General features: G+C 42.2%; 1 protein-coding gene across 1 annotated transcript in view; it reads left to right on the plus strand.

The window, feature by feature from the left end:
* Nucleotides 1–703: 703 nt before the first annotated feature.
* The window catches only part of NPTN (neuroplastin), a gene marked incomplete at its 5' end in the record, with an annotated part of 34814 nt that continues 8871 nt past the window's right edge, over nucleotides 704–26646 (plus strand). Inside the window, 5 exons of the mRNA XM_087819514.1 lie at nucleotides 704–1094; nucleotides 6206–6377; nucleotides 9986–10080; nucleotides 21071–21204; nucleotides 24862–25135. Of these exons, the coding sequence (XP_087675640.1) occupies nucleotides 704–1094; nucleotides 6206–6377; nucleotides 9986–10080; nucleotides 21071–21204; nucleotides 24862–25135 (1066 nt within the window). The remainder of the gene's footprint in view (nucleotides 1095–6205; nucleotides 6378–9985; nucleotides 10081–21070; nucleotides 21205–24861; nucleotides 25136–26646) is intronic.

Below are 26646 nucleotides of genomic sequence, written 5' to 3' on the forward strand. Positions count from 1 at the left end.
TCCTGAGCTGACCCCCAGATCAATTCTCACTTTGAAGATGGTCTTGTTCTATACCTGGGGGTCTTCAGTCAAGTAAAGGCTGCCCAATCACAGATAAATAGGTTGTTTGTTTGCCATAGGCCCAGGGAAGACTAGGATGTGGGGAAAGTCTAACCTGAATTCAGGATAGAATCCTGCATGAGAGAGAAATTTGCTACCCTTTCAGTTGAAATTTGAATTCTGACTTCCAAGAGGTGTTCATAGGTTAGTTAATACTTCTTATTGAGGCCCACAAAAGACATTGTATTTTTAACAAAGTGTTCATCCATCTGAAAGAGAGATCCTGACTTGGCATATGCACCTACTGCAACTTCCAGTTTTCTTTCATCACTTGTCTGAGTTTGAACAGGTTTGTGCTCTAAGAAAAGAGACTCTTCCCTGAGACCTGAGGCTTTCTCATTTCTACCAGCTGGGCCCATTGCTAAAATGCTTTCCAGTGTGCTTGCTTTTGCCTGGCCAGCACCTGGGCTGCCCCAGCTCATAATTAGCCTGCCTTTGCTTCATATGCTTCCCAGGGTGGTTCTTCTTCTAAAAGCTTGTATGAAATGCTATTTACTGTCTCTTTACGGTTTAAAAATGAATCCTTTTTTGTTCTTTGCAACTCATTTGCTTTTTTCTTTTCTTTTTTTTTAATTACTATTAACACCTGTTGATTCTTTTTTTTTCTGATTGGCCTGTCACTGCATTCCTGCTCCCCCTCCCTCTAGCTGGGTTTGTCAAGTCGCCCATGTCAGAAACTAAGCTCACTGGGGACGCCTTTGAGCTGTACTGTGATGTGGTCGGGAGTCCCACACCAGAGATCCAGTGGTGGTACGCAGAAGTCAACCGAGCCGAGTCTTTCAGACAGCTGTGGGACGGTGCTCGGAAGCGCCGTGTCACCGTAAACACCGCCTACGGGTCAAACGGCGTGAGTGTGCTGAGAATAACCCGGCTCACCTTGGAGGACTCTGGGACTTACGAGTGCAGGGCCAGCAACGACCCCAAGAGGAATGACTTGAGGCAAAACCCCTCCATAACATGGATTCGAGCCCAGGCCACCATAAGCGTCCTTCAGAGTGAGTCCAGCACCCTACAGTAGTAGTACTGTAGTCATTAGAGGTGGCCCGATGACCCTTCCCTTCTGCTTCCTTTCCCTTTTCCCCAGTCCCCAGTATGATCACTTACCCCACCCCTTGTCTTCGTTTTTTCAGACCCACGACCCTACTGATTGTAGTGTATGAAAACATCTGTGGCAACTTTTTATTTTCTTTGCCGTCCTTTCTACCTCCCTTATTCCCCACCCCTTCTCTGTGTCTTTCTCCTCAGGAAGAAAACTTGGGGAAATCGTGACTGTCCAAAATCATCTGCATTGGGAAGAGGTGGGGAGGAGGGAGTACTGGGGAGGCTGGAAAAAAAACACACACACTTAAAACTCACAAAACCTGGCAGTCAAACCAGCATAGTGTTGAATTGTTTCTTTTCTTCCCTTTTAATTTTATAGTAGGTTTCCTGCTATTCTTTTGCTGATTTATTCTCTGGTGCCTTTCTATTTTTGTTTCTCTCCACAATCTAACTACTTTTTATTTCTTCTGTTCATTTGTTTGAAGCTCTCTGATTAGCTGCCTTCACCTCTATAGTTTTAAGTTTGTGTCTGCCCAGCCTTTTCCCTCACTGTGACTTGGTGTCATTCTGTTCTGTGATGGGAATGTCGCCATGGGTGCGGTGTGGTGGTATGTTTTGGTTGTTGGATGGCATGTAAGCTTGGATATTTCTATGCTTTTTTTTTTTTCTAAAACAGTGGCATGTACTTATCTGATAACAGCCTTCCCCTGCAGTAGTATACTCCTCACTGGTCTTGTCCATTCAGTCTCCCATTCTCTTAAAAGCAGCACCCTGAGAGTTCCCCCATATGTCTTGCCATGGAGTCAGGTGACTCTGAGCTGCAAGGTATTTATTTAAAACCCCATCATGCTGTTTCAAAGTCATAGATGCATCTGATCTCTATTTACAACCATGTTGATTCTGATGACAGATTGATGGCATCGTGCTCCTCATCCCAGAGGCTGGCTACCCAGAAATAGTTTGGAAGCCATTCACACTAGCCTTTAATTGTGTCTTGAAAAAGAAGGAAATGAAAATCCAACCCTGTTCCTCTGAGTGATGAGTGTGAGCTGAACTGCTGCCTTGGAATCATCCCCCTGCACCTATTGTAGGAGGTACAAGTAAGACATCAGACACGGGAGCTTTTGTGGCTATTTCTGTTTTTGAAAAGTGTCTTGCTACTTGTATGGTGGGAAGGAGAGGGAGGGAGAAGCCACCCAGCACAGAGCCAGTGCTCCTAGCCAGGAAGACTTCTAGCTCCACATCTGAGCTGATTATAATTGAGAGCATTCTCTATTTAATGGAAAGATCCTCTGTGTTTTTCACCTTCTCTTCAAGGACTCGCTCAGTAAGAGACCTATAGCCAGTTCTGGCTTAAAGAACATTGATTTAGAGAGAGTAAAAATAGCAAATTAGTCATCCTTTATAGTAACTCAGAATTTGCCTATGAAGAAAAGAGGCCATGAGGAGAGATAGGGGAGGCTACTGCAGTTGGCACTGATGAATCAGAGAACCTGCTTCTGGAAAGGGGAAAAGAAAACCTTTGCTATGTGAAAGTAGGGAACATTAACCCAGTAATCTTTCTTTTATTTAACAATTTTTTTTCCCTTGCACACCTCCTTCTCTTCCCCCATGCTCCTTTCCGTAAAAAAGCAGAATTACCCAAATGGCCAGAAAGATCTGAAGTTTGTAGGCATGGACTGGGTCAGGCACTTGGTATTTGTACTTGCAGGAGCCTGACTCTAGGAGACTCACAATTAAAAAGGTCATGCCTTGGAGATAGAAAAAGATGAGACTTTGGAGTTCCAGTCTCAGGAGTACATAGCATTCCCTCAGTTTACTTGCAAGTAAGCTTCCTAACTTAGGGGTGTCTGTATATGGTTGAATGAAACCCTGGCTAGTTTGGTTTTCCCCCAGACTTCCCTATCCGTCAGTTAACCCCAGCCAACTGTTTGAGAGAGACAGGCTGCTGCTGCTCCTCCCTGTCTTCCTCCTCCTCCTTCCCTTCCTCCTCTTCCTTCTTTTTTTTTTTTTTTCCTCCCAGAAATTTTTTTTTCAATCCTCACCTGAGGATATGTTTTCCATTGCTTTTCAGAGTGAGTGGAAGGGTGGAGAGAAGAAAACATCGATGTTAGAGAGACACATCGATTGGTTGCCTCCTGCATGTGCCCTGACCTGGGCCGGGGATGGAGCTTGCAAACGAGGTACATACCCTTGGCCGGAATTAAACACAGGACCCTTCAGTCCATGGGCCGACACTAACCACTAAGCCAAACAGGCTAGGGCTCCTTTTTTAAATTTTTTTATTTTTTTTAAAAAAACACGAACATCCACACCCTGAATTCCACTTTAATTAAATTGTTTTATGATTCCCCAAGGACATTTGCCCCCAGGGGGAGGTTGAAGTCTTCTAAGAATGACCTCCTCGCAGTACTTCCACCCAAACTCCTAGAGTAATGTAACGCTGGAAGAGATGTGCCCAGTTTTTAGGATATCTCTCCAGCCATAGCATGTTCTTCAACTTATGAGTGATGGCTAAGGTAAGGATCTCCTACTACTGCTTCTAAATAGGAATCCATGGCAGGTAAAAAAAATTTTGAACTTCTCATAAATGTTCATCTTTCTTAGACTTTTGTGGGCATAGCTTGGTCACAGAAATAAAAGCCCCACCTTCATCCTGGTACAGAATGCAGATGTGGCTTTGTGCCCAAAGAAAGTGGTCTAGCACTTGTTTCCTTATTACAGTAGTCATGGGAGGCAGGTTACCCCACCTCACTACCCTCCTAATGTGCAGAATCACATTTAAACCTATTTAAATTGTCCACTTACTCCCAGCTGACTCTCTCCTGGATCTTTAACACTTAGTGGAAAAAGTGCTTTTCTTTGTCTTCGAAGAGTTCTTGGCAGAAAGTCTACCAGGTTGCTTTCAACTTCTTAATCACCCTGAGCTGCAATGGTCATTTGCATCACTACAGGTAAGAGTAGCATTTACTTTGGCTTCCTTCTGTTTAAACATCTGGAAGCACTTGGCCTTATTCTCAGAATTTGTCCTTTTTCAGTGCAGTCTGAGAGGAAGAACCAGGAGAGTCCCAAATGGGACAAAAAAAGAAATTGGATAATAAAAATTCAGTAAAAAATTAAAAGTGTGTTTGGGTTTTAATGTTACCTGTGTATTTTTTACTTTCTGTGGAGTACTGGTTCTCTTTTATTTTTGCTTGGTTTTGATTTTTCTTGGAGTTGTGATGCTTTCTGCTGATGGTGTGTGTGCGCCTTCCGTTGCAGGGCTTGCAGCCATTCTGCTCAACTTAAGGCCCAGGGATTTGGCTTCAGTCTGATGTGTTTTGGAAACCATGGGACACCACTGTGCTAACATGTTTACATGCATCTGCTTCTGTGTTAGTGGCTGCTATGCCTCCATTATCTGTACATAGAGACCCTGTTTGATGTTATCAGTAAGGACCAGTGCTAAATGGAAGATAACCACTATCCTTTTTACCAGACTTGGAAAATAGTGAAAACCAATTTAATTGAGCCAAACTTAAGGATTTGCTTTATCACATTTTTTTGACGATTTGACCTGTACAATCAGAAATGTTACATGATAAGGCGGTCCTTGGGCATTACATTTTTTAAGTGTCCCATGACCTCTTTATCCTCTCCCCCTCTCCACATAATGAACACAGCTTAGTTCCAGTGGAGGGAGAGTGTTCTGTCCTCAAGCGTTAACCTTAACATTACATTGCATAAAATGGCGTCAGGAAGCTACTACAAAGTTGTAGACAGGAAATAGCCAGGTACAGGGATTTGGGAAGTCAGTCAAGGATTTCTGAAAAAGAATTGGGGAAAAAATAAAAGAGCAAATGCCTCTAATTGTGTAATGGGAAAAGATTGCTAATTTAGACTTCACCTGAAAATGTTTGATCAAAAGTAGAGAAAGAACTAAGCCTGGGAAAAGAGTAAAGATAAATAACAACAAAAGACGCAAACAGAAACATCTTTAATATAGTGATGTAATTCAAAGTGCTTTAAGGATGAACCTTCCAGGAATGATATGGTGTGCCTTAAAAAATTTCTGCTCATTGTGTATACCATTTGACTTAGGTTTTTTTGTAGATATTAAAACTAGTGATCCCAGATTATCTTAGCCCAGGACAGAACCAGAAGATAAGGTATATAACTTGCCCTAGGGTGGAAAGTACGTAGGGTGTTCTTGGGTTGGGGGTTAGGAATAGAGAATTGAGTCAGATGTGTTTTCTAGGCCCAGCTTTGCCACTAATAATAATTATGGCCTTGCATAAGTCATTTTACCTTTTTACCTCTTAAAGGTGGGATTCAGTGAACTCTAAGGGCCTTTCAGTTCTAAAATTCAGGATCCCATAGTAGCAACACGTACTGCATTCATTATATTATCTCAGAATGGAATGTGTTTTAAAGTATAGTTATGAAAAAGTTTTGTTTTGGGAATAAATAAATATGGGCTGGAGAGAACTGATGGTTCCTTAAGAATTTTCCCTCAGCAAAATGTAGAAAATGCTTTTAGATCTACACTGCCTTTTTCTGCATAATTAATGGCCATGGCTGGTTTGCCATAGGCTTACCAGATTTACATGTGGGAAAACCCGTATATATGTATTACCTAATTATCGCTATTACTCTTCCAAGGCCTAGTGACTCCATAGGGAGTTTATTAGTTATGTAAATGATACTGTTTTTATCTTTAGAACTGCAAGGTGGAGCCTGGTTTTCTATTTCAAGTGGAATTAGTTGGTGGTTCTTATGTCATAAAATGATGGTATTCAAAAGTATAAGTGGATTGTTGCCAGTACAAGCACCCGTAATACTCCCATTCTTTTCACATCTAGGCCAACTGGTCTTCAGGCTGTTGTCTGCGCTAGTGGTCATTTGCTTATAATCATTGTTTTTCCTTTCTTGACTTCCTCCAAAGTGGTAAAGTGAAATTCCTCATGTGGTCCTGTCTGCCCTCCCTCTTTTTCAAGTATCCCCATCCTACCCCATCCAACTTTCAGGCCAGGGCCACAGAGAATGGAAGGCTATGGCTCTCTATCATTGTGCACTCTTATTACAGAGCCAAGGATTGTCACCAGTGAAGAGGTCATTATTCGAGACAGCCCTGCTCTCCCTGTCACCCTGCAGTGTAACCTCACCTCCAGCTCTCACATCCTTACATACAGCTACTGGACAAAGAATGGGATAGAACTGACTGCCACTCGTAAGAATGCCAGCAACATGGAATACAGGTGAGAAGGGGCTAGCAGCTTCTGGGAAGATGGGAGTATGGCTGAGCTTACTTGACATTCATAATACATAATTATGCTTTGTGAGAGAGACATGAGATATATATGGTCCTCCTCTGGAGAGTCTAATCCAGCATATCTGAGGTGAAGCCCAGGAATCTATAAGAGATTTCCAAATAATTCTAATGAGCAGCTAGGTTTGCCTGTCATAGATGATCCCGCCACTATGATAATAGATTGAGGGCATAGGGAATGACTTACTCAGAGTCACAATGCTAATCAGTAGGAAAGTCACAATTAGAATGCAGATCTTTTGACCAATCCATCGAGGAATCAGATCGAAATACGCTTTAGGACTCTTAGAGCAAGGCCACCCTAAGTGACTTTTCCTCTGGGTAGATGATTTCCTAGTGCATTACCTTTTAGAAGTGTTTAATATAACCATAATCTGATCAGGATCAGTGGATACAGGGCTGTTTAGTGATCTGGAATAAGGATAGTAGCCTGGAAATATCTTTTGATGAAAGGGAGATATTTGCTGATCACTGTTACCTCGCACCCAAAGATTTGGTGCTTTTTTGGAATATATAGTAACACATGGCACCTCACCTTTCAGAATAGTTTGTTCCTGTTTAAAAACTGATCTAGAAAAGGATCAACTAACCCTGCTTGGCAGCATGGTACAGTGGAAAGAAAGAGTACACTGCAGTGAGAGCAAGAGAACGTGTGTACCCAGTAGTAGCAAGGCCATTATGCAGTATTTTGCAGAATTGAGATCTTTTCATATCCCTTATTTAGTTGAGCCACATTAGTCCTTGAATCCACCTCCTTTTTGGGGGTAAAAAGACTAAGATTCAAATAACTGTTGACTGCTTTCAAGGCCAAATACTGTATATAATAAGTTTCAGAATCAAGGCTAGGTTCCAAGTGTTCTGACTTTCTGGAATCTAGGTCATCGTTTTTTTCCTACTGTGCCATATAGTTTAGTGGCAAGTTAGTTAATCTATCTTTGCTGTAGTTCCTTCTGATATAAACTTGGAAATAGAGCCTCAGCTGTATCCTTACAGTTAGGAAAAGGTTAACCAAGTAGAGGTGTTTGGGTGGATTAAAAGGCATTATTTCTTGGTCTGTCCATTAGTTTCACAAGTTTGTTGTTGTTGGTGGTGGTGTTTTAGCAATACCTTTCAGTGTACCAGATATCCAATCATGTTTCTCTTGGGTCTTGTGCTGGGTCACCCACAAAACTTTGAATTGTAATTTCATAAAGTTTGAGCCTGATTTTGTAAATATATTTTCTCAGCTTATTTAAAGCTCTCCAGGGGTGTTCTGCATTGTCAGAGTTTTTGGAGGAATCTGTTCTCCCACATTTTGTGGAATAACAAGCAATGAGTCAGTCAGTCCCTTGGGCCACCTAATAAATCAGGTGTGGAGCCAGTCTCAGATCTTGCTTCTGCTTAGCCAGTAGTAGACATTTTCCATTTCCTTCCATTGCTTCCCAGTAGCTAGTCATAGGGAATCTTGTGGGAAGATTTTGGCCTATTGGCATGACCTCATCTTCCCAAGACTTCTCAGGGAACTTAGAGTCAGTCTAAGCCATGAAGATAGAGCTTCTGCTCCTCCTCCAAGTTCTGGGACATTTGTTTACAGCAGGTGACTTGTGTCTGTTTTTCTTTTGGGACAATATTGATTTAAGAAGAGACACTTATGTCAAATTGAGAAGACTCTTGACTGCTCCTCTGAGAATATTATGTTGCCATGGATATGCTGAGACAGTCTGGGGGATGGGCAGTATCTTTCCTCATCCATAGTCTCTTAACCTGTATTTCTTTTTATAATCAAGAGTAAGATGGATAAATGCATTAGGCCAGCCAGTGGTCAGGGTTATGAGTTTTTCCTGACATTTAATGGTGCAGTGGAGATGTGACCATCACAAGTATATTTTAACCACTGAGCAAAAGAGCAGGAGCTATATAATATTTATCCTCCGATCTGGAGACTGTTATTTCTCTGTTTTTTGTAATTACACAAAGCCTTTCTCTACATGTTTAGGAGGGTGGTATATAGGCCAGACTGGACTAAGCTGGTGTGAAGCTGGTCCACAGGGGCAAGAAAGCTTGTTTAGGATGACCTTGTGGGATTCAGAGGAAGCGCTGTTCTGGCCATTGTATACATACTTCCTGTAGTCCTTTCTGTTACTCTGCTTAACTTGGTTTGGTCTGTGCACAGCTGTTCACTCATTTGTATTCATTTGAGTTTGTGTTTCTTCATTCCTTTACTATATTCCAGGTACCAGGCTACATGCTGGGTATAGAATTATGCATCAAGTAAACAGTGCCTAGCCACATAGAATTTGGTCTGTTGGGAAAATGGACAATGATCAAGCAATCACACATATACAGGGTGGGGCAAAAGTAGGTTTACAGTTGTGAATATGCAAAACAGTTTATTCTTGTATTATTTATAAATCACTGTATTTTTTCCATATGAACAACTGTAAACCTACTTTTGCCACACCCTGTATAATACATTGTGATAAGTTCTGTGAAGTATTAACAGTGTAGTATGAGAGAGAATGTCATGGAGGGGGATATCACTTAGATTGAGGGTGGGAAGAAAGTGACATGTAAGCCAAGATAATGGAAAAGGAGTTAGGTGGCTAAGAGTGATGGAAAGAACATTCTATATAAAGAATGTCAAAGTTTTGAGGTAGAAACAAGTTCAGCACATTAAAGAAAACAAGAGAGACCAGCAGGGCTGGGAAGTGGCTGAGATGAGGCTAGGGAGGTGGGCCCTGGAATTTTATCTGCAGCTAAATAAAGTCCTTAAAAGTTTAGCTACATCTCTGGCTGATGCTCTGATGGCAGATTTTTGTTTTGTTTTGTTTACAATCCCTGGGTCCTGTTAGTGAGGAGTCTTATTAAAAGGCATGCTGCTAAAATACAGGGTAGGAAGTACAGGACTACTAAAACAAGGTCTCTAGGGAAGCACAGAAACAGGTTTGCATTTTTTCTTGCTCTTATTTGACTGGAACTACCAGATGAGCAAGACGTTTTTGTGATTGCTCCATCCTGTATATCTGACTATAGATTATAGTACAGTTGTACCTCGGTTTTCTAATGTAATCGTTCCGGAAGACTGAGTTCTGAAATGTTCGAAAACCGAGGGATCAACAGACGACAGCTAGGCCTCAGGATCTTGCACTCAGCGGAAGCTGTGTGGCATGTTCGACTTCCGAGGCGTGTTTGAGAACTGAAGAGTTTACTTCTGGGTTTACGGCATTCATAAACCAAAATGTTCATCAACAGAGACGGTCGAAAACTGAGGTACTGCTGTACTTTGTACAGCATTCTATTTTGATTACTTGTTTTGTGGTTTATTTTTCCTGTTAGAACACCTTAAGATTTGGGAACATATGTCATTTCATCTTCGTATTTGTGGCACCCAGTGAGGAGTAACCCAGAGGGAGGTTTTTCCTTTTAGTTAGGAGGAGGTGAGTTGCATTCAGGGGCACAATTTGGAGAGCAGGGTCCCTGGTTGCCTCCTGGATTCTTCTTTTGTATATTTTGACAGTTTTCAGCTTCCTCACTTGATTTTTCTTCTCATCTCTGCAGGATCAATAAGCCGAGAGCTGAAGATTCAGGCGAATACCACTGTGTATATCACTTTCACAGTGCTCCTAAAGCAAATGCCACCATTGAAGTGAAAGGTACAATCCAACAAAGGCTGTGGTGTGAGCCTCTCACTCTTCTTCTGAGATACTACCTTGGTCTGGACTCCCAGACATCAAGCTCTTCTTGTTTCCATTATGGGAGGCAATACAACGTTATGATTAGGACCCAGGCTCAGGAGCTCAGCTACCCAAGTTTAAATCCACACCCCCATCATCTACTAGCTGCGGGACAGTGACAAATTATTAATTTATGTTTGTTTTAGTTTCCTCATTTGTAAAACCTGCCTCATGGGTTTGTTAGGTGTTTTAAGTAAGTTTTCATAGTAGGTTGAACCATATGCAATTGCTGTTTTTGTATGTTAAAAATGCTTGAATGTTGGCACTGTGTGTGGTTCGACCTTATGTAAAGCTCTTAGAACAGTGCCTTCTGAGTGTTATTACATAGGTCTCTCCAGTGGTCCAGCAGAATTTGTCAGAGTACAGTGTTCAGGATAAACATAAACTATTTATGGATAATTTATTAGAATTTTCGTAGAAACTCTGGGTACATGGCATCTTAAAGGGGAAGGTGTGGCTGAAAGATCCAAGAAAGCCCAGTAGAATTATAAGAGTTGGAACTACTTAAGTACATTACTCCAAGCTTTCCTGTGTTATTTCAGAGAAGCAGCTGAGACCCAGAAAAGTGAAACCACTGCTCTGTGCCATATAGTGAGTTGGTGGCAGAGCTGGCATAGAACCTTAGGTCTTGACTCCCAGTCCTATGTTTTTCCATTTTATAAAATGACCATGGGGAGGCGGGGCTACTGTTTGAGGTCAGACTGAAGAGATGCCCTCTCCCCCCCCCCCCATTTTTGTGTGTATGTTTTTTAAATTTAAATTTTATTTAGGAAGCCATCTTCTTTAATCCGTAGGGTAGTCTGTAGAAGCTGGAGGGATACATTTAGGAAATAGGAAGGGCCTATATAGCAGGTACTCAGGTGTTCCTTAAAATACTTGAAGACTTAAAATTCAGATTTAAGGAAAGCTTAGACACATTTAAAGTTTCTGTTATATGGTGTTATTAAATGAAAGTAATGTCTTGGTCACATGGCCCTGACTTGTGAGTGCATGGACAGCCAGTGCCTTTTCCCACTGCCAGGTTGAATTCTAAATGCCTGAAGGGGTTGAGTCACAGTTGCATGGTTTTGTCTACACATGCCAGAGAACCTGGGATTTGATTAAATTCAGTGGCTTTTCTTGAAGAGATCTGGGTTTATTTTTGTTTTTAAAGAATGCCACATTTGTTCAACATGAGGATGAAGATATGAGAAAGCATTTTCTCAGCCAGCCAAGGGCCTTTCCCCACCTGGGTGAGCTGACCTCTGTTAGGGATACTCCTCCATGTAAGACCTGAGGACCTACAACATTCCAGGCTGAGCCTTTGGCACAGAGTTGAAGTGTAGAGGAAACAGGGTAGGTGAGAGAAGGAAAGTGATGTGTGTAGTTAATAGTCCTCTCCAGGCCTAAAGGATAATTACTTACAAGTCTTAACAAATTGTAATCCTAGTGATTTGGCGTTAATGATTTCTAAGCAAGCTTTCAGGAGTGGAAATGAAGGTGGTTTTTCCGTTGGTTTGGCTGCTCAAGGTGGGGTGCAGTGGCCCAGAGGTACCTTTCCTCACATTCTGTTGAGCAGATATGAAGTAGTGGTCTGGAGGGGCAGCAAAGAGGAAGCTACAGGCAAGAGTGTTTCCAGAGGAAGTTATAACTTGGATGGTATCTTACCGTTTTGAAGGTGTGGACTGTGCACTGTTGCATTTTTACTGTACAATAGCCCGGCAAGGAAGATAGGGCAGGTAGTGATAATCCTGGTTTTAAAGAGATAGACCTTCAGAAAATTCTTCTTATATAATCCTAAAACAATTTTTGTGACTAGATTGGACAGATATATTATTCTCTTAAGAAAATTCATAAAGAATTCTAGTCTTTCTTCTCTTTCTCAAACACCTGGACTGAAAACAGCAGAACACTTAACGTCTCTCAGATTATGGATAGTTTAGTCTGGTAAAGACTGAACATTTGTTTTTTTCTGTGTAAGTTTTTAAAGTTTTGTCTCAGGCCTAGGGTCGTATACTAGGCTAGCTCCTAATTGTGATGAGGTAGAAAACTGCCTTGCATTTAAGAGTGGGGTGAGGGGGGTGGTATGTTATTCCCAAAGCATTTTTATAAATTCATTTCCTCAGAGCCTATAGAGTGGGGTAAGAAACAGTTATCTTTTTATAACTATAATGATTAGAAAAATCTGCTGAGTAATAGGTAAGAGGTGGCTGTACTTGAGAACAGAGAAATTCAGGGGATTCAGGGAACATAAGTGACCTCTGCTGACAGGAGTCTCTGAAAATCTTCATTTATAATTCAGACTATACATATATATTTCTTTAGTATCTGTTCTACACACAGCCCTTTTCTTCCCCATCTGGCTTTTCCTGTAGTTCAGAACTGCCTGGGGTGTTTGGGCTTAGACTAGCCAGGAACTGGGCATTATATGTCACTTTACCAAATTTTGAGTTACTTGTGTTCAAAAGAAAAGAAGGCTAGCCTAGCTGGGCATGGCTCAGTGGTTGAGTGTTGACCTAGGATCCAGGAGATCGCAGTTCAATTCCTGGTCAGGGCACATGCCTGGGTTTTGGGCTCGATCCCCAGTAGGGGGTGTGCAGGGGGCAGCCAATCAGTGACTCTCATCATTGATGTTTCTATCTCTCTCTCTCCTTCTCTCATCCTCTCTCTCAAATCAATAAAAAAAGATATATTTTAAGAAAAAGAAAAGAAGGCTAGCCTTGGCCAAGTGGCTCAGTTGGTTGCATCATCTCGTACACCAAAAGGTTGCAGATTCAGTCCCTGGTTGGGGTGTATATGGGAGGCAACAGATTAATGTTTCTCTCTTATTGCTGTCCCCCCCCCCCCCCCCCTTCTGTCTCTTTAAAATCAATACACATCACCTCTGGTGATTGTTAAAAAAAAAGAAAAGACACGTTTCTGAGAGCAGACTTGAGGTGGCAGTCCTTTTCCACCCTAGCCTGGAGATCCCTGCCACAGGAATTTTGAGCTTGGTAGTCTTTGCATGTAGTGAGGAAAACCTTGAATCTAAAGTAGGCTTAGGTGTTTTTCTTTCTCTTTTTTTAAAGGACAAAGATGAGGCACCATGTAAATAGTTACTGTTTAGGGTGACATTTCTTAGCTTTTTAGCAGGTGCTGGAGGCAGAAGATGGAGCAGGGCCTGCCAGGGGAGAACAGCAATGATTAGACCTTAGTGGGCCCTCATCCCTGGAGCCCTAGCTCTCTGGGGATCCACTTAGATAGTTCCAAGCAGGCATCGCTTTCCCCACCTATATTTTTCTTTTTGTAATCCTCACTTGAGGATTGATTTTTTTCTTTTTCTTTTTTTTTTGGAGATAAAGAGAAACATTGATCAGCTGCCTCCTGTCCTCAGCCTATGTATGTGCCCTAACTGGGAATTGAACCCACATCCTTTTGGTGTATGGGACGATGCTCCAACCAATCGAACCACCTGGTCAGGGCACTTTCCCCAGCTTTTTGACTCTTCAGAGCTGGTGTCCTTACCATAGAGCATTCAGGAATGAATGATTGTTGGTGGTTTTTTTAATCCCTGTAATTCTTTAACCTTTCTAATCTTTACTCTCCCTCTTCCCCTCTTTTTTTTCTAAAATTAAAAAAAGTGCTTGCAAGAGCAAATAAAAAATTTCTATGTAATTTACAGAGATAAAGAGAAAATCCCTGTCATGACTCCTAAACCCTATCCTCATTCCTCAACCATTTTGACTAAGGCAAGAAACAAGGAGTTTAAGTTTTATTACTATTTTCAGAAAAGGATTTTGGTCATCAAATTCTTTGCAACACCCATGCCAGTGCCTCTTGTGAAAAGGCACACCTCAGCCCCAGGAAGGCTTATGTCTCCGTTCTTATTAGGCCCATCATCTCTGCCTGTTCAGTGAGCATTTCTAATGAGGTTGTCTTTTGGTGACTATGAGAGCCAAGATTGAACTTGTTTTTCTCCTCCCTAATTCTTAGCTTTCTTCCTATTTGAATATTGTGACTGACTGACAGTATTTCTGTAAGTGACCTTGCCCTGCATTCCTGTTTCCTGCTCTGTCTCCTGGCCTCACCAGTGATATGTCTTAAATTCAGACTGGCTGAGATGGACTATATGGTGATGATGAAGAATATAATTATTAAGAGTAATAAGCCCAGCCGGGTGTGGCTCAGCGGTTGAGCGTCGACCTAGGATCCAGGCGATCAGGGTTCGATTCCCGGTCAGGGCACATGCCCAGGTTGTGGGCTTGATCAATGACTCTCTCATTATTGATGTTTCTGTCTCTCTCTCCCTCTCCTTTCCTCTCTCTGAAATCAATAAAGATATATTTAAAAAAAAAAAAATAATTAAAAAAATAATTATTAAGAGTAATAATACACATCTCACATTTGTATGGTACTTTCAGCATGCAGAGCATTTTCATGGTCATTTATTTGTTTGATAGATGGGGTTAGTTTGATAAGTGAGGATTCTTAGAAGTTTTGATGTCCTTTAGGTCAGAGCTGATGTTGAAGCTTGTTCTGACTCAGAATTGCCCTTACTTGAAAAGTCTTTGAAAGCATAATAACATCTTGAAGCTGCTACATTTCGAACATCAGTCTTAACTCAAATATCCATACCTGTTCGTTTTTTTCCTCTTATCAGGGTACTGCCCTAATCTTCCTTAATAATACCAAGAATGGCTAACATTATTGCGCACTTATTGTGTGCCAGGCACTATGCTAGGCCATTACTCATTCCTTTCCTCTCCTTTAACCTTCACAGCTCTGAGGTAAATGCTATTTTTAGCTCCACTTTCCAGGTGAGAAAATTGAGTCTGAATGGAATTAAATGACTTGCACAGAGTGACAGAGGTAAGCAGTGGAGCCAGGGACCTCACCCAGGTGCTCTAATGCCAGAGCCTGTGCCCCTAAACACTAAGCCATGTGGCCATGTTCAGCACATAACAATTAAAAGGCCTCGGACTGAGAGTTAGAAGAAATGGGCTCTAATCCTGGCCCTGCCATTAAACTCACCATTACCATAACCAGTCACTTTTCTTCCTTGGCCTTAGCTACCCAGTGTATGATGAAGTAGGATAGTATAGGGGGTCTTTAAGATTTGGTAAAGCTCTAACAGTCTGTGGTTTCCTTCTGTGGACACAGACTAGAGGTTGAGTTATTGAAGGAAATGATTTCTAAGCTGCTTTTCCTAGTGGTTGTGACTTTTAACTTCTCAACTTTGGGAATGTTACCTTAAGGCGCCCCACACTTCTGCTCACTCATCTCCCTGACGTATGGAACACTCCCTTCTTTTAGTCCCCTGATCTCAAACACTGGTGCCAGGAACGGTGTTAAAGCGGTGGCTCTCAAACTTGACTTGATGTGTTTGAACTATGGCCTGAGCATCAGGCCTATTCAAAGCACTCCAGGTGATTATAGTATATATCACTTCAGTGCTTCCTGCTCAGTGGTTTCACCTGCAGGAAAGGGAAAAGCCTCACCGATAGGAGGCAGCACAAGTCCCAGACTGCTCTAGTCTTCACAACCAGTGGTGAACCTACTCTGAAGAGAACCCTTATTGAGCCCAAAGCTGACATCCTTCTTGCTTCCATCTTGACCAATTTCTTATTGCTTGCTGGGCTTAGCCTTTGGTTAGCAGTAAATCTTAATGCTGCATCTGCCTTCAGCCACGCCTCTAACTTGACTACAGCAAAGATGAGGTATCTCTGGGATTTGATATTTTGCATAAAGGAAGCAAAAAGATCATTTAAACAGCATCATTATGTTTACTTAGACATAGCCCACTCATTGAGAACACCTTTAAGAATGGAATTTCTTTTAAAATCAGTGGTTTCTGCCCGGCCCGGCATGGCTCAGCGGTTGAGCATCGACCTAGGATCCAGGAGATCGGGGTTCGATTCCCGGTCAGGGCACATGCCCAGTTTGCAGGCTAGGCAGCCTCTCAGTGACTCTCTCATCATTGATGTTTCTATCTCTCTCTCCCCCCCTCCTTTCCTCTCTCTGAAATTAATAAAGATATGTTTAAAAAATATATAAAAAAATAAAATCAGTGGTTTCTTTGAAAATCAGCTGAACATAACTTCATTGTGTAAGTTGAAACTTTCTATAGCCACCAGCCTCGCAGAGAAGCCAGATCCTTTGCTGAAGCACAGCAGGTCAGGCAACAGAGGGTACTGATGAATGTGTATTTGTCCTCAGCCAAAGACCCAGATCATAAATTGGGTCTGGTATTGTTGGGTAACTAAAAGTCTTTTGGAATCCTTGTCTTGCCATTTGTTAGGATACTGGAAGGGTATTCATTAATGTGATTAGAGTATGTGGTTATCAAGGTGAGAGACTGAGTTTACTCCTAGTGGGTCTGTGATCTTTTAAGAGTCTCTTTGTTACCTTCTTACCATTTCTGCCCTCTCTTGCCTCAGTCTGTGCCTCCATGAGAGGTTACAGGGAAGTAAAGAGTATCTGCTTTGTCAGACTCCTCGGGCCTACCTTCACACCAACAGGACCTGATTAAACCATCTCTTATTAAATGGCAAGCCCATATGAGGTGAGGCACTTTAATCAATATCAGTAGGCCATTAATGAATATAATTTGTCACTATTTTACCTGGTTAAACCTTATTAGAGTCACAACTAGGGAGAAAACATGTAATAATCAGCATCTTCTTTGGTTTCTTAGAACTCAAAGTGCCTGAGTCTATCTAGGCCTAGTCTTTCCTTGCTCCAACTAATAGCTCAATTTAGATATTTATTTTTGACCCTGAACTTCACTCGTGCTAGATTGCTATAAAGATGTAACTTTATCCTCACTAGACCTCTGTAAAGTATGTGGTTATTATTCCTATTTTACAAAAGTGAAAACTGAAACTCAAAGGATTTTAAATGACCTCCCTTAGATGACTCATTGAGAGGAATGGAGTCTCCATGGGGCCCAAATGGGGTAATGTATGCTTCATCGGGTGGCTCTGTTTGTTACCTATTGCTTAAAACAGCAAACACTTGTCACCTCATAGATTCTGTGGGTCAGGAATTAGGGACCAGATTAGTGGGGTGGCTCTGACTCAGGGTCTATCAAGCTGTTGGTTGGGGTGCAGTCATCTGAAAACTTGACTGGGGCTGGGGGATCTGTTTCCTAGGTGACTGTCTCATGTGGCTATTGGCAGAAAGTCTTAGTTTCTTACTACATGGGCTTCCTCACAGGCTGTTTGAGCATTGTTCTAGCATGGCAGCCAAACCTCCACCAGAGTGTATGATCCCAGATAGAGCAAGGAGAAAACCTTGTTGTCTTTTGTGAACTAGTATTTGAAGTTGTATACCTTTACTTCTGCTTTATTTTATTCATTAGAATCAAGTCACTATGTCGAGCCCACACTCCAGGGAAGGGAAGTTAGGCCCTGCTTCCTACAGGGAAAAATATTAGAGGATTATGGATGATTTAACAACCACTACAGGTGGACTCCAAACCCGAAGGAGCCCTTCTCTAGCCCCTGCTGACATGTGCTGAGATTCTTGCTCTGTGGCTCTGCTGTCCTGCTCAGCTGGTGAGGTAGAAATAGGCTTTCTGATTGAGCAGCTACCATAAAGGATAGAGAGAAGTGAAAAAAACTTTTCATTGACTCAAAGGCTAAAGTAATAGTTGTTATCATCACCCCCTATAAGGATAGAGTAACTCTCTGCTGATTACACTAGTGATATTTTCACCATCCTAAGAGTAAATATTGAAGGCATTGTTCTTTTGAGTACATTAGGTAGAGGAGATTTCCTAAGCTTCACTCCATACTATTTGCTAAATTGCAGAGAAAGCAGCAATAGATCTAATAATTTAGAACTCTTTTTGTAGGCTTATACTGTGTAAACATGGCCAACAAAATGTAGTGGAAGTTAGCTAAGTTCCTAGTGGCGATCTCCTAAACACCAAGTAAGGAGTGAAGACCGTCTCCACCCCTCTCTCCATGTCTTCATCTTCATGTCTCTTTCTTTTCAGAATACCCATTTTTTAGATGCTGTGCAGCCTTAAACCAACTGAACTTTTAGGTGTTTCCGATGTGTAATCTTGGAGATGGGTCCCCACGGCAAAAACTGATGGTACTTTTGGAATTAGTCAGATAACTGGGCCAGATTGGGTATTCTTTGTGGGGCAAAGAAGAATGAAAATGGGAAAATATCTCACATGTAAGCTGATTTTGGAAATTTGTATCTCCACCCTAGACGACTACCTTGAGCTCCAGACTTGATACTTAATTATCTATTTGACAGCTTCACTTGGTATTAAATATCTTAAACTTAACATTTCCTAAAATTTGAACTCCTGGTTTTTACTATCATCAGTTAGGGCATCCCCTCCACAAAAAACAAAATAAAAACAAACAACCCACCCTAATTATTCTGCAGTCTTCCTTATCTTAGTCGCTAACAACGCCATTCTTACAATTACTCAAGCCAAAAATCTTGGCATCATTCTTGACTCCTTTTTCTCTCAGATCCCACATCCAGTTCATTAACAAATATATTAACCTGTAAAATACATCCAGAATTTTCTCCCTTTTACCACTACTCCTGCCCACTTCCAAACCACCCCCTCTCTTGCCTGGATTACTGAAATAACACCGAATTAGTTTTGCTTCCACTATTGTTTCTCTACAACTGTCATCCACATAGTAGCAAGAGGCAGCCTGTTAAAACATACAGATCATTCCATACCTGCACTTTGCTATGCACCAGTAGCTTCCCAGATGACAGAGTAAATGCCAAAGTCATTTCACTGGCCTACAAAGTCCTGTCTCATCTGGGCTCCATTCTGATTTCTTCTGCCATCTTCCCCTTTCTTACTGTGTTTCAAAAAAAAGTCCCCCACGCTGCTCCTTATACATAATAAGCACATTTCTGCCTCAAGGCTTTTGTCTTTCCCTCTACTTGAAATTTTCCCCCCCAGAGATACAAGTGGCCTACTCTTATTTTTTCATGACTGCTAAAATTTACCTCATCACAAAGGCTTTCCCCCCACAACTCTCTCTCATATCTGGAATGTCGTGGGTGCTCAACATATGTTTGCCAGATGAATGAAACACAACTAGAGGCAAAATGTGATAGCTCTTCTGCTTGTTGTGTTGCCCAACTCTCCCATGATGGTGTTTTAGTTCATGTATGGCCATGGAGTTTACTCCTTGAAGTGCTTATGATGGTCTTTAGTATCTATTGACTGAGGAAATCTTTGAGGAAGGGTGATCACCAAGAAGTGACCCAGTACTGTGGGAGAAATTTGGCGTGGTAGGAATAAGATCAAGCCAGCCTGACCCTCTCCCTTCTGTAGTGAGGAATTTTGCCTGGAAAAACAAAAAGACATTTCCTTTGTAACACCCTATTTAGAAAACACCTCACACTGAGTAGTATTGAACAGGCCTGTTTGGCAAGCAGTGGTTATAGAGACAGCTTGGGGCCTTGCTCAGTCCATTGCTGTCCAGGTGTTTCTGGAGCTGGCCTGGGAAGAACAGTCTGAGAGTAGCAGGATGTCGGATTATTTTAAGCCAAGAAAGCCAAGCCAGTCAGAGGGGGAACATGGGGTCGGCCCATGATATAATACATTTCCACAGACTTTTACAGTCTCAAAATGAATTTTTTTTGACATCTTATTTATCTATCCAAGGACACTGGATGTAGGCAGGGGCTAGAATTATCTCCATTTGATAATGTGTATAGAACTGAAGCACAGAGTAATTAAAGAACCAGCAAAACTGGAATTTGGACCACGCCTATTGATTCTCTTTCCCATCTCAGCCAACAAAGTGATGTCTGGCCACTTTGAATTTATGCTTTCAGATTCCTGTAACTGGTGGAAAATATAGTTAAGATAAAAAAAGGCCAGATTCAAAGAAGTAGCCTCCATCTCAGGCTTCTCAGATCCTTGAAACTTATCTAATTTTAAAATCACAGGTGCTGTTTCTTTTATCCTAAATGATCCCTAAAAGCAGAAAAGACTAACAGCCCCTAGCATGTCTAGAAATTCCCCTAAGATTGGGTTCATTGAGATTACTACAAATCAGATATACAAGTCAGATTTTTAAACTGTTAATAAAATTTCTTGGGCCCAGCTGGGCGTGGCTCAGCAGTTGAGCATTGACCTGTGATCCTGGAGATCTGTGATCTAGGAGAACGCCAGAGACCGCGGTTTGATTCCAGATCAGGGCACATGCCCTGGTTGTGGGCTGGATCCCCAGTTGGGGGCGTGCAAGAGGCAGCCAATCAGTGACGACTCTCTCATCATTGATGTTTCAACTCTCTCTCTCCCTCCCTATCTCTGAAATCAATAAAGATACATTTAAAAAAATAAAATAAAATCCCTTGGGACCCTGGTTGACTTTCCTGTTCCTTCCATTCTTCCCCTTGCAAAGACTAGTTTGCTGGATTTCCTCTTTCCTGGGAGAGCCTTGGCCATTGATACTCATCAGATAACTTTTCCAGGCATTCTTGTTTTTATATACCTTGTAGTAAGACTTGATTTTAGGTGTTTGATCTCAGAGATTCCTCATTTTCTTAAGGGAATATATGACATTGGACATAAAATACAATTTTTAGTGAGGGTGTTTTAAGAAAAACCATGACTGGTAGAGGAGATGATAATAGCTTCTGTTTTCATTTTCTTTAAAGGATGGTTTAATTTAGGGCAATTAAGCCTCTGCCCTCTTCGAGTAGGTTTACTTCACATATAGTAATCCTAATCCTGGTCTCTGCTTGGGCTGCTTTGGTGGACAGGAGGTGGGGGATGGAGGTTGGTTCTATTGTTCTATTCTTACCTGAAATGTATGTTATCAAAGCTGAATTTGAGGATGAACCTAAACACTGACTATATTAGAAGCAGGGCTCTGAGCCATTCGGTGGGGCCTTTGTATCCTGTTCAGAATTGGCTCCCATGGTAACTGTTTGACACTCTTTTTCACAGCTGCTCCTGATATCACTGGCCATAAACGGAGTGAGAATAAGAATGAAGGGCAGGATGCCATGATGTACTGCAAGTCAGTTGGCTACCCCCATCCAGAGTGGGTCTGGCGCAAGAAGGAGAATGGTCTGCTGGTGGTGAGTAGGAGGCAACCTGGGTGTCTGCTTATTCTCCTGGGGAGGTTCAGACATCTGGGCCAATTGCTACAACTGCCATACTGGCATGGCTTGGGTCACCCCTTCTAGAGTCATGAATGGTTACGTCATGAATCTGAAGGTCACTGACAGTTTCTGTACAGCATGGAATCCCTATAGGTGATTTGTTAAAGCTGTCCGGTAAGGGATTAGATGGCTTGTCTTTAACATAGAACACTGGAAGAGCTAACCCCAATCTTAAGCTTTTACTATTATTCTAGTCTGCTTATCCTAAAGAAAATATTATTTTTGAAGTGGTCTTAATTTTGGGGGGGAAGACAAGGCAGAGAATAATTATTAGTATATTCCTGGAACACAGGAAGTACAGATTAGAAATTGAGGCAACCTGATGAGGCCCAGAGGCAGTCTTAGACATTGGAAATCTGACAGTATCTGGTCCAGAAAAAAATACCTTTTCTAATTTATGGCATGACTCTTTTTTTTTTTAATCCTCACTCGGAGACATGTTTTTTTATTGAATATTTTTTCAAGAGAGAGAAACATGGATTATTTGCCTCCTATACATGCCCCAAACAGGGATCAAATCTGAAACCTACGTTTTTACCCTGACCAGGAATCGAACCCCACAACCTTTCTGTGCACAGGATGATGCTCCAGTCAACTGAGCTACCCGGCCAGCACCTGTGGCATGATTCTCGATGATACTGGGAAAGGGAAAGCTTTAGACTCTTAGCTTCTCTGATTCACTGATGTTTGGCCAGTCTCCTTTTCTATCAGAGGGGTGTCATATACATTCCTCCTGTCCCCAGGCCTTATATGCCCAGCACTATACTCAGGCATCTTTGTTAATTATCAGTCTTCAGAAGGACCTAGAGACCATCAAATCCAGCTTCTTCAGAAAAGGTTACCTGTTAACCAAGGTAAATTAGTGACAAAACCAAGGATCAAATCCACTTTTTAAAATATAAGTCCATTTTTCTTCATACTCCATGTCCTCTCAATAATAATAATATGGACTCTTAACGTGACTAGATTTCAGAAACCCTTTAATAAGGGGATTAGGATGAGGAATGGAGAGGTGAAGATGCTATGTTGAGTCTTTTCAGAGCAGGCCCTGAAAGAGCAACAAAACATTTAGAATTTTGCAGTGCTGGCAAGGAAATGCCCATTTTTCTTTATTGGTCCCTGGTGGGAGGACCCTTGAGCTTTTTTCAGAGCAGGTTGGGGGTTCCTTAGTGGGTATTTTTGTGTCCTGTTCTCATGACCACGAAGTATCTGTTATATTTTGAAAAACGTTTAAAATCAAACATTGTTATTTCCTCTTGCTTTCAAACTACATATCATAGGTTAATGCCTTTGAAAACCATTTTGTTGATCAGCCTAAACTTGGTTGAGTGCTGAGATAAAATGCTTTCAAGTTTTTCTAGATACTTATTTCAGCAGTTCTTTAACTTCTGTTTCTGGACAAATCCCATAGTTTTCTTATATCTCTTTGTTGTTAAAGAGTTTAGTCCAGTCCATTCCAAAATCCCAGTTTTATCTTCCATACCCTCTCCCCTGGCCTGCAAGAGGAGCGGAGGATTGTCCACCCTCTGTTTTCAGGGTTCTTTCTTCTGTGTGGGAGCCAGGGACATGTATCACTCATATGACTTTTCTTGTAGTCCATTCTTGGTGGTTGCTGCTTCTGTGGCCTCAGCTGACTAGCTTCTGTGTGGCAGGTCCAGTTGCTGGCTCTTGTGGGAACTGTGTGAGTTCTTTAGGGGCCAGTTTTCGGATATGAGAGATCCAGTCTGAGTGAACTTCTCTGATTCTTCTTTAGCTCCAGCCATAGGTGATCTAGTCTTGAGCTTCTCACTACTGGGGTCTGCTCACCTAGAAGGCACCCCCTTACTTGGAGGAAGTTTAAACGTCATGGCTCTTCACATGTGGGAATGTGGGCCACTCTGCCTTCATATATCCAAGTAACTCTTTTCCAATATCAAGAAGCATAGGGCACATCACCCAGCCTCCTGCCTAAACAGATATCTACTGGAAGAGGAGATATTTTCTGTTTCGTCCCCCGCCTCCCTCCAGTCTCTGAGTGATTCTCTTGGTGCCTGTTCCACTTGGCTATAGGATGGAAGGCTATAATGCCAAATGTCACTCTTTTCCTATCACCTCTGGTCTTGTCTTCTCTTTTATAGACTGGGAAGGGGTAATGTGATTTAGGTGATGACTGGGGACAAGGTAACCTGATAGGTCTCTCTTTCAGTAAGTCCTGGAAGGACTATTTGCCCCACTATTTGTTTGAACCTCTGTTTTTTAAGACGGGGGGTGGGGTGGGGGTGGGGGTGGTATTTTATGCCTCTCTCCATAGTCATCAATTCTGTGGCAGTAGGACAAATCACAGTCAATATCTTAAAATGCATTGATTGAAAAACATGAAACTAGTGAGCAAGTAGAGCAGGAGTTATAGAAAGTTAGCAGCTTTCCAAGTCCTAGAGTTGAAGCTTCACAGAGTCACTATTTTGAAGGCTGTGAGTTCCCCATTTCAGCCATACTCACATTCAGATGAAGACACGATTGTGTGCTATAGCTAGACATCATTCTGGAGATTATCTTCCCCTTTCTGATTATGCTTTAGTTCTTGTGTAACAACTGACATGAGTCAGTTTTTTCTTGCCAGCCTCCCATGAGATCAGTGCTGCAAGCCTATCCCACTCCTCCCAGATCTCTGCTCATGCACTCTCCTCTGCCTCCCCATGTCCTAGAGCATTCCTGTCCTACTTGATCAACTCTTCTCCCCCACAATCTCGTTCAAATGTTAGCTGTTCTCTGAAGCTTTCCCCGACTTTCTGGCAGTGGTCACTCACTGTATATGCTGTGCCACACTGTAATTCTATACATACCCTCTTTTGGGGCTTTTCCCCATGTTCCTGTAACTATCCCTTTGGAGGTCTGGTTCTCTCTTGAAGCCAACCTCCTTGTTCATTTTTGTGTCAGACTTTTTTCCTTTCTATGTCACCTTCCCCTTAGTAGGATATAAAACAAATAGTGTGTATTAGTAAACACTTGTTCATTGATTGAATACACTTTCCTTTTACCCTGTAATTCTGAAAGGAAAGGGAAATTATGAGTTTCCCCAACTCTGATTGGGAGCACGTTCTTAGCATTGTTTCTGGAGGAGGTTTCTGGAGGTTTTCCTGATATCACCAAGGTGAAGTGGAAGTGCTGACTCTAAAGCCATCAGACAGGCCAGGGTTACTAGACATGACTAATGTGGAGGTCACATGCCTCTTTCTCCATCCTCTTCCTGTTAACGTTACTTAACTGGTGTTTGAAGCAGCATTTTCTCTATTGAGTCAGTCTTTTCCATGTCTACAGAGTAGGACCTCCATTCACTCAGAGAAGGTGGAAAAGCCTGGAGGACCAACATTAGGGAGGCTTTTACTCTGGCTCTATCAGAAACTTGATTGTTTATTGTTGATATCAAAGTCAGTAATGAAGTGCTCAAAGTTCCTTGGATGAAATTGGTACTAGACACCATTCCGTCATCCCAGCTAGTGTCCTGCTAAGAATGGGTGTGACATCACTCTGTCTTGGGCACTAAGTCACTTATTCTCATCTTTGTGTATTCTCACTTTTTCTGCCCCTGAGCAGGAGATTGCCAATATATCTGGCCGCTTCTTCATCATCAACAAGGAAAATTACACTGAACTGAGCATCATGAACCTCCAGATCACAGAGGACCCTGGCGAGTATGAATGTAATGCCACCAACTCCATTGGCTCTGCCTCTGTCGTCACCATCCTCAGGGTACGCAGCCACCTGGCCCCACTCTGGCCTTTCTTGGGAATCCTGGCTGAAATCATCATCCTTGTGGTGATCATTGTTGTGTATGAGAAGAGAAAGAGGCCAGATGAAGTTCCTGATGGTAAGAGCATCCCTACAAAATAGCTATAATGTTGAGGTGGTTTTGTTGGGTGGTGTGTAAGGATGTTGGGATTCAATCCCAAAAGGAGAGAAGGAAAACTCTTTTACTGGTTTCTCCTCCACTACCCCTAAGATTAGGCATCTAGAGCTATAATTATTAGCTCTGTCCTTCCACATGGATGTTCTTCAGCTCCCAGTCTTACCTGCCCTTTAGACCCCATGTGGGGAATGGGCAGTTGTCAGTTTTTTTGTTCAGCTCTGTCCTCCTTCAATACAGATCATCAGGCAGATTGAGCTTGAGGAGAATCCAAGTCAAGCCTAGAAGCCACCCCAAGATCACAGGCCATCTGGCCTTTCAGGCAGATTTAAGGTATCTAATTGGTTGTCACATGGTTGCCTGGTGTTGTCCCTATAGGTCACTGCCCAAGTTTAGTTAGACTGTTTTTGGGAAGAGTTATTGGAATAAGCCAGCCTTTGGTTCCCTTGGTTGGTTCTTTCAATAGGTTTCCAAAGTTCTTGGTGAAGCCAGCACCTACTGTTTGACTTTTCTGTGTCTCACAAGAATAGTGGAGAGCATCTGATGCATCCATATCCCCCACCCCAGCCCCAAGCAGTAACACCTGGAGTTCATACCAAAGGCCACACCCTCAAGGTGACCTAGTGTCAGAGAAGGGTTCATCATAGCAACAGAACTATAGAGAATTGTTAAGCATTGGAAAGAACAAGAATCTTAGATTGTTGGACATGCTTAGAATCAGGAAAGTCCTGGGACATTTTTGTATGTTTTTTGTTATAAATGTTCCATTTCTAACCCTGTGATTACAATTAGGGGGAAGCTACCAATGGACACTTGTATCAGTAGTTCTTCAGATTTCTAACTTCTAACTAGCTCCCCATCCCCATCCTCCTGCCCTATAACATCACGAGTAAAAACAAATTAATTGGCCAGCCAGCTATTACCACCACTTGCCTGTCACTGACTAGACTAGAAGGGCATGTACCTAAGCTCAGTGGAGGCCAACTGAGTGATGTGAAGATGCCAGCTCTAGTCCAACTGTCCTGGGCTTGTGCTTGTGCACTGTGGTATTGTTCTCTGCCCCACAGAGGTGTCTTTGCCATCCCTATGGTTGACCAGTGGGACTGCGCCACTCACCCTGTGTGCCAGGGAGAACACTAAGGGAGGTCTGTGCTCCCACAGAAAGAGTGCAGCCCTGAAGGTGTGCAGTGAATACCAACTCTCTGGAAGGGCAGGTTTGAGAGCAAGAGCCATTTCCCCTTCTTTTCCTTTCTTCTCGGCAGCCCCAAATTCTCTTTGCCTGTACTAAGTAGAGTGAGTATCAGAGTGAGGCTGGTGGAAAGGTTTTTTGTTAAAACTAACGATGCATGCGGAAAGACCTGGTGGACTCTCCTCCAGATGTACATTCAGCAGTGAACTAGATGGAGTGATGGGATAGACCTCAGAACTAGATGGAGGGATGGGATAGACCTCAGAACTAGATGGAGGGATGGGAT

This window comes from Miniopterus natalensis, chromosome 1 (genome assembly GCF_054644295.1).
Source record: "Miniopterus natalensis isolate mMinNat1 chromosome 1, mMinNat1.hap1, whole genome shotgun sequence".
NCBI classification, from domain to species: Eukaryota; Metazoa; Chordata; class Mammalia; order Chiroptera; family Miniopteridae; genus Miniopterus; species Miniopterus natalensis.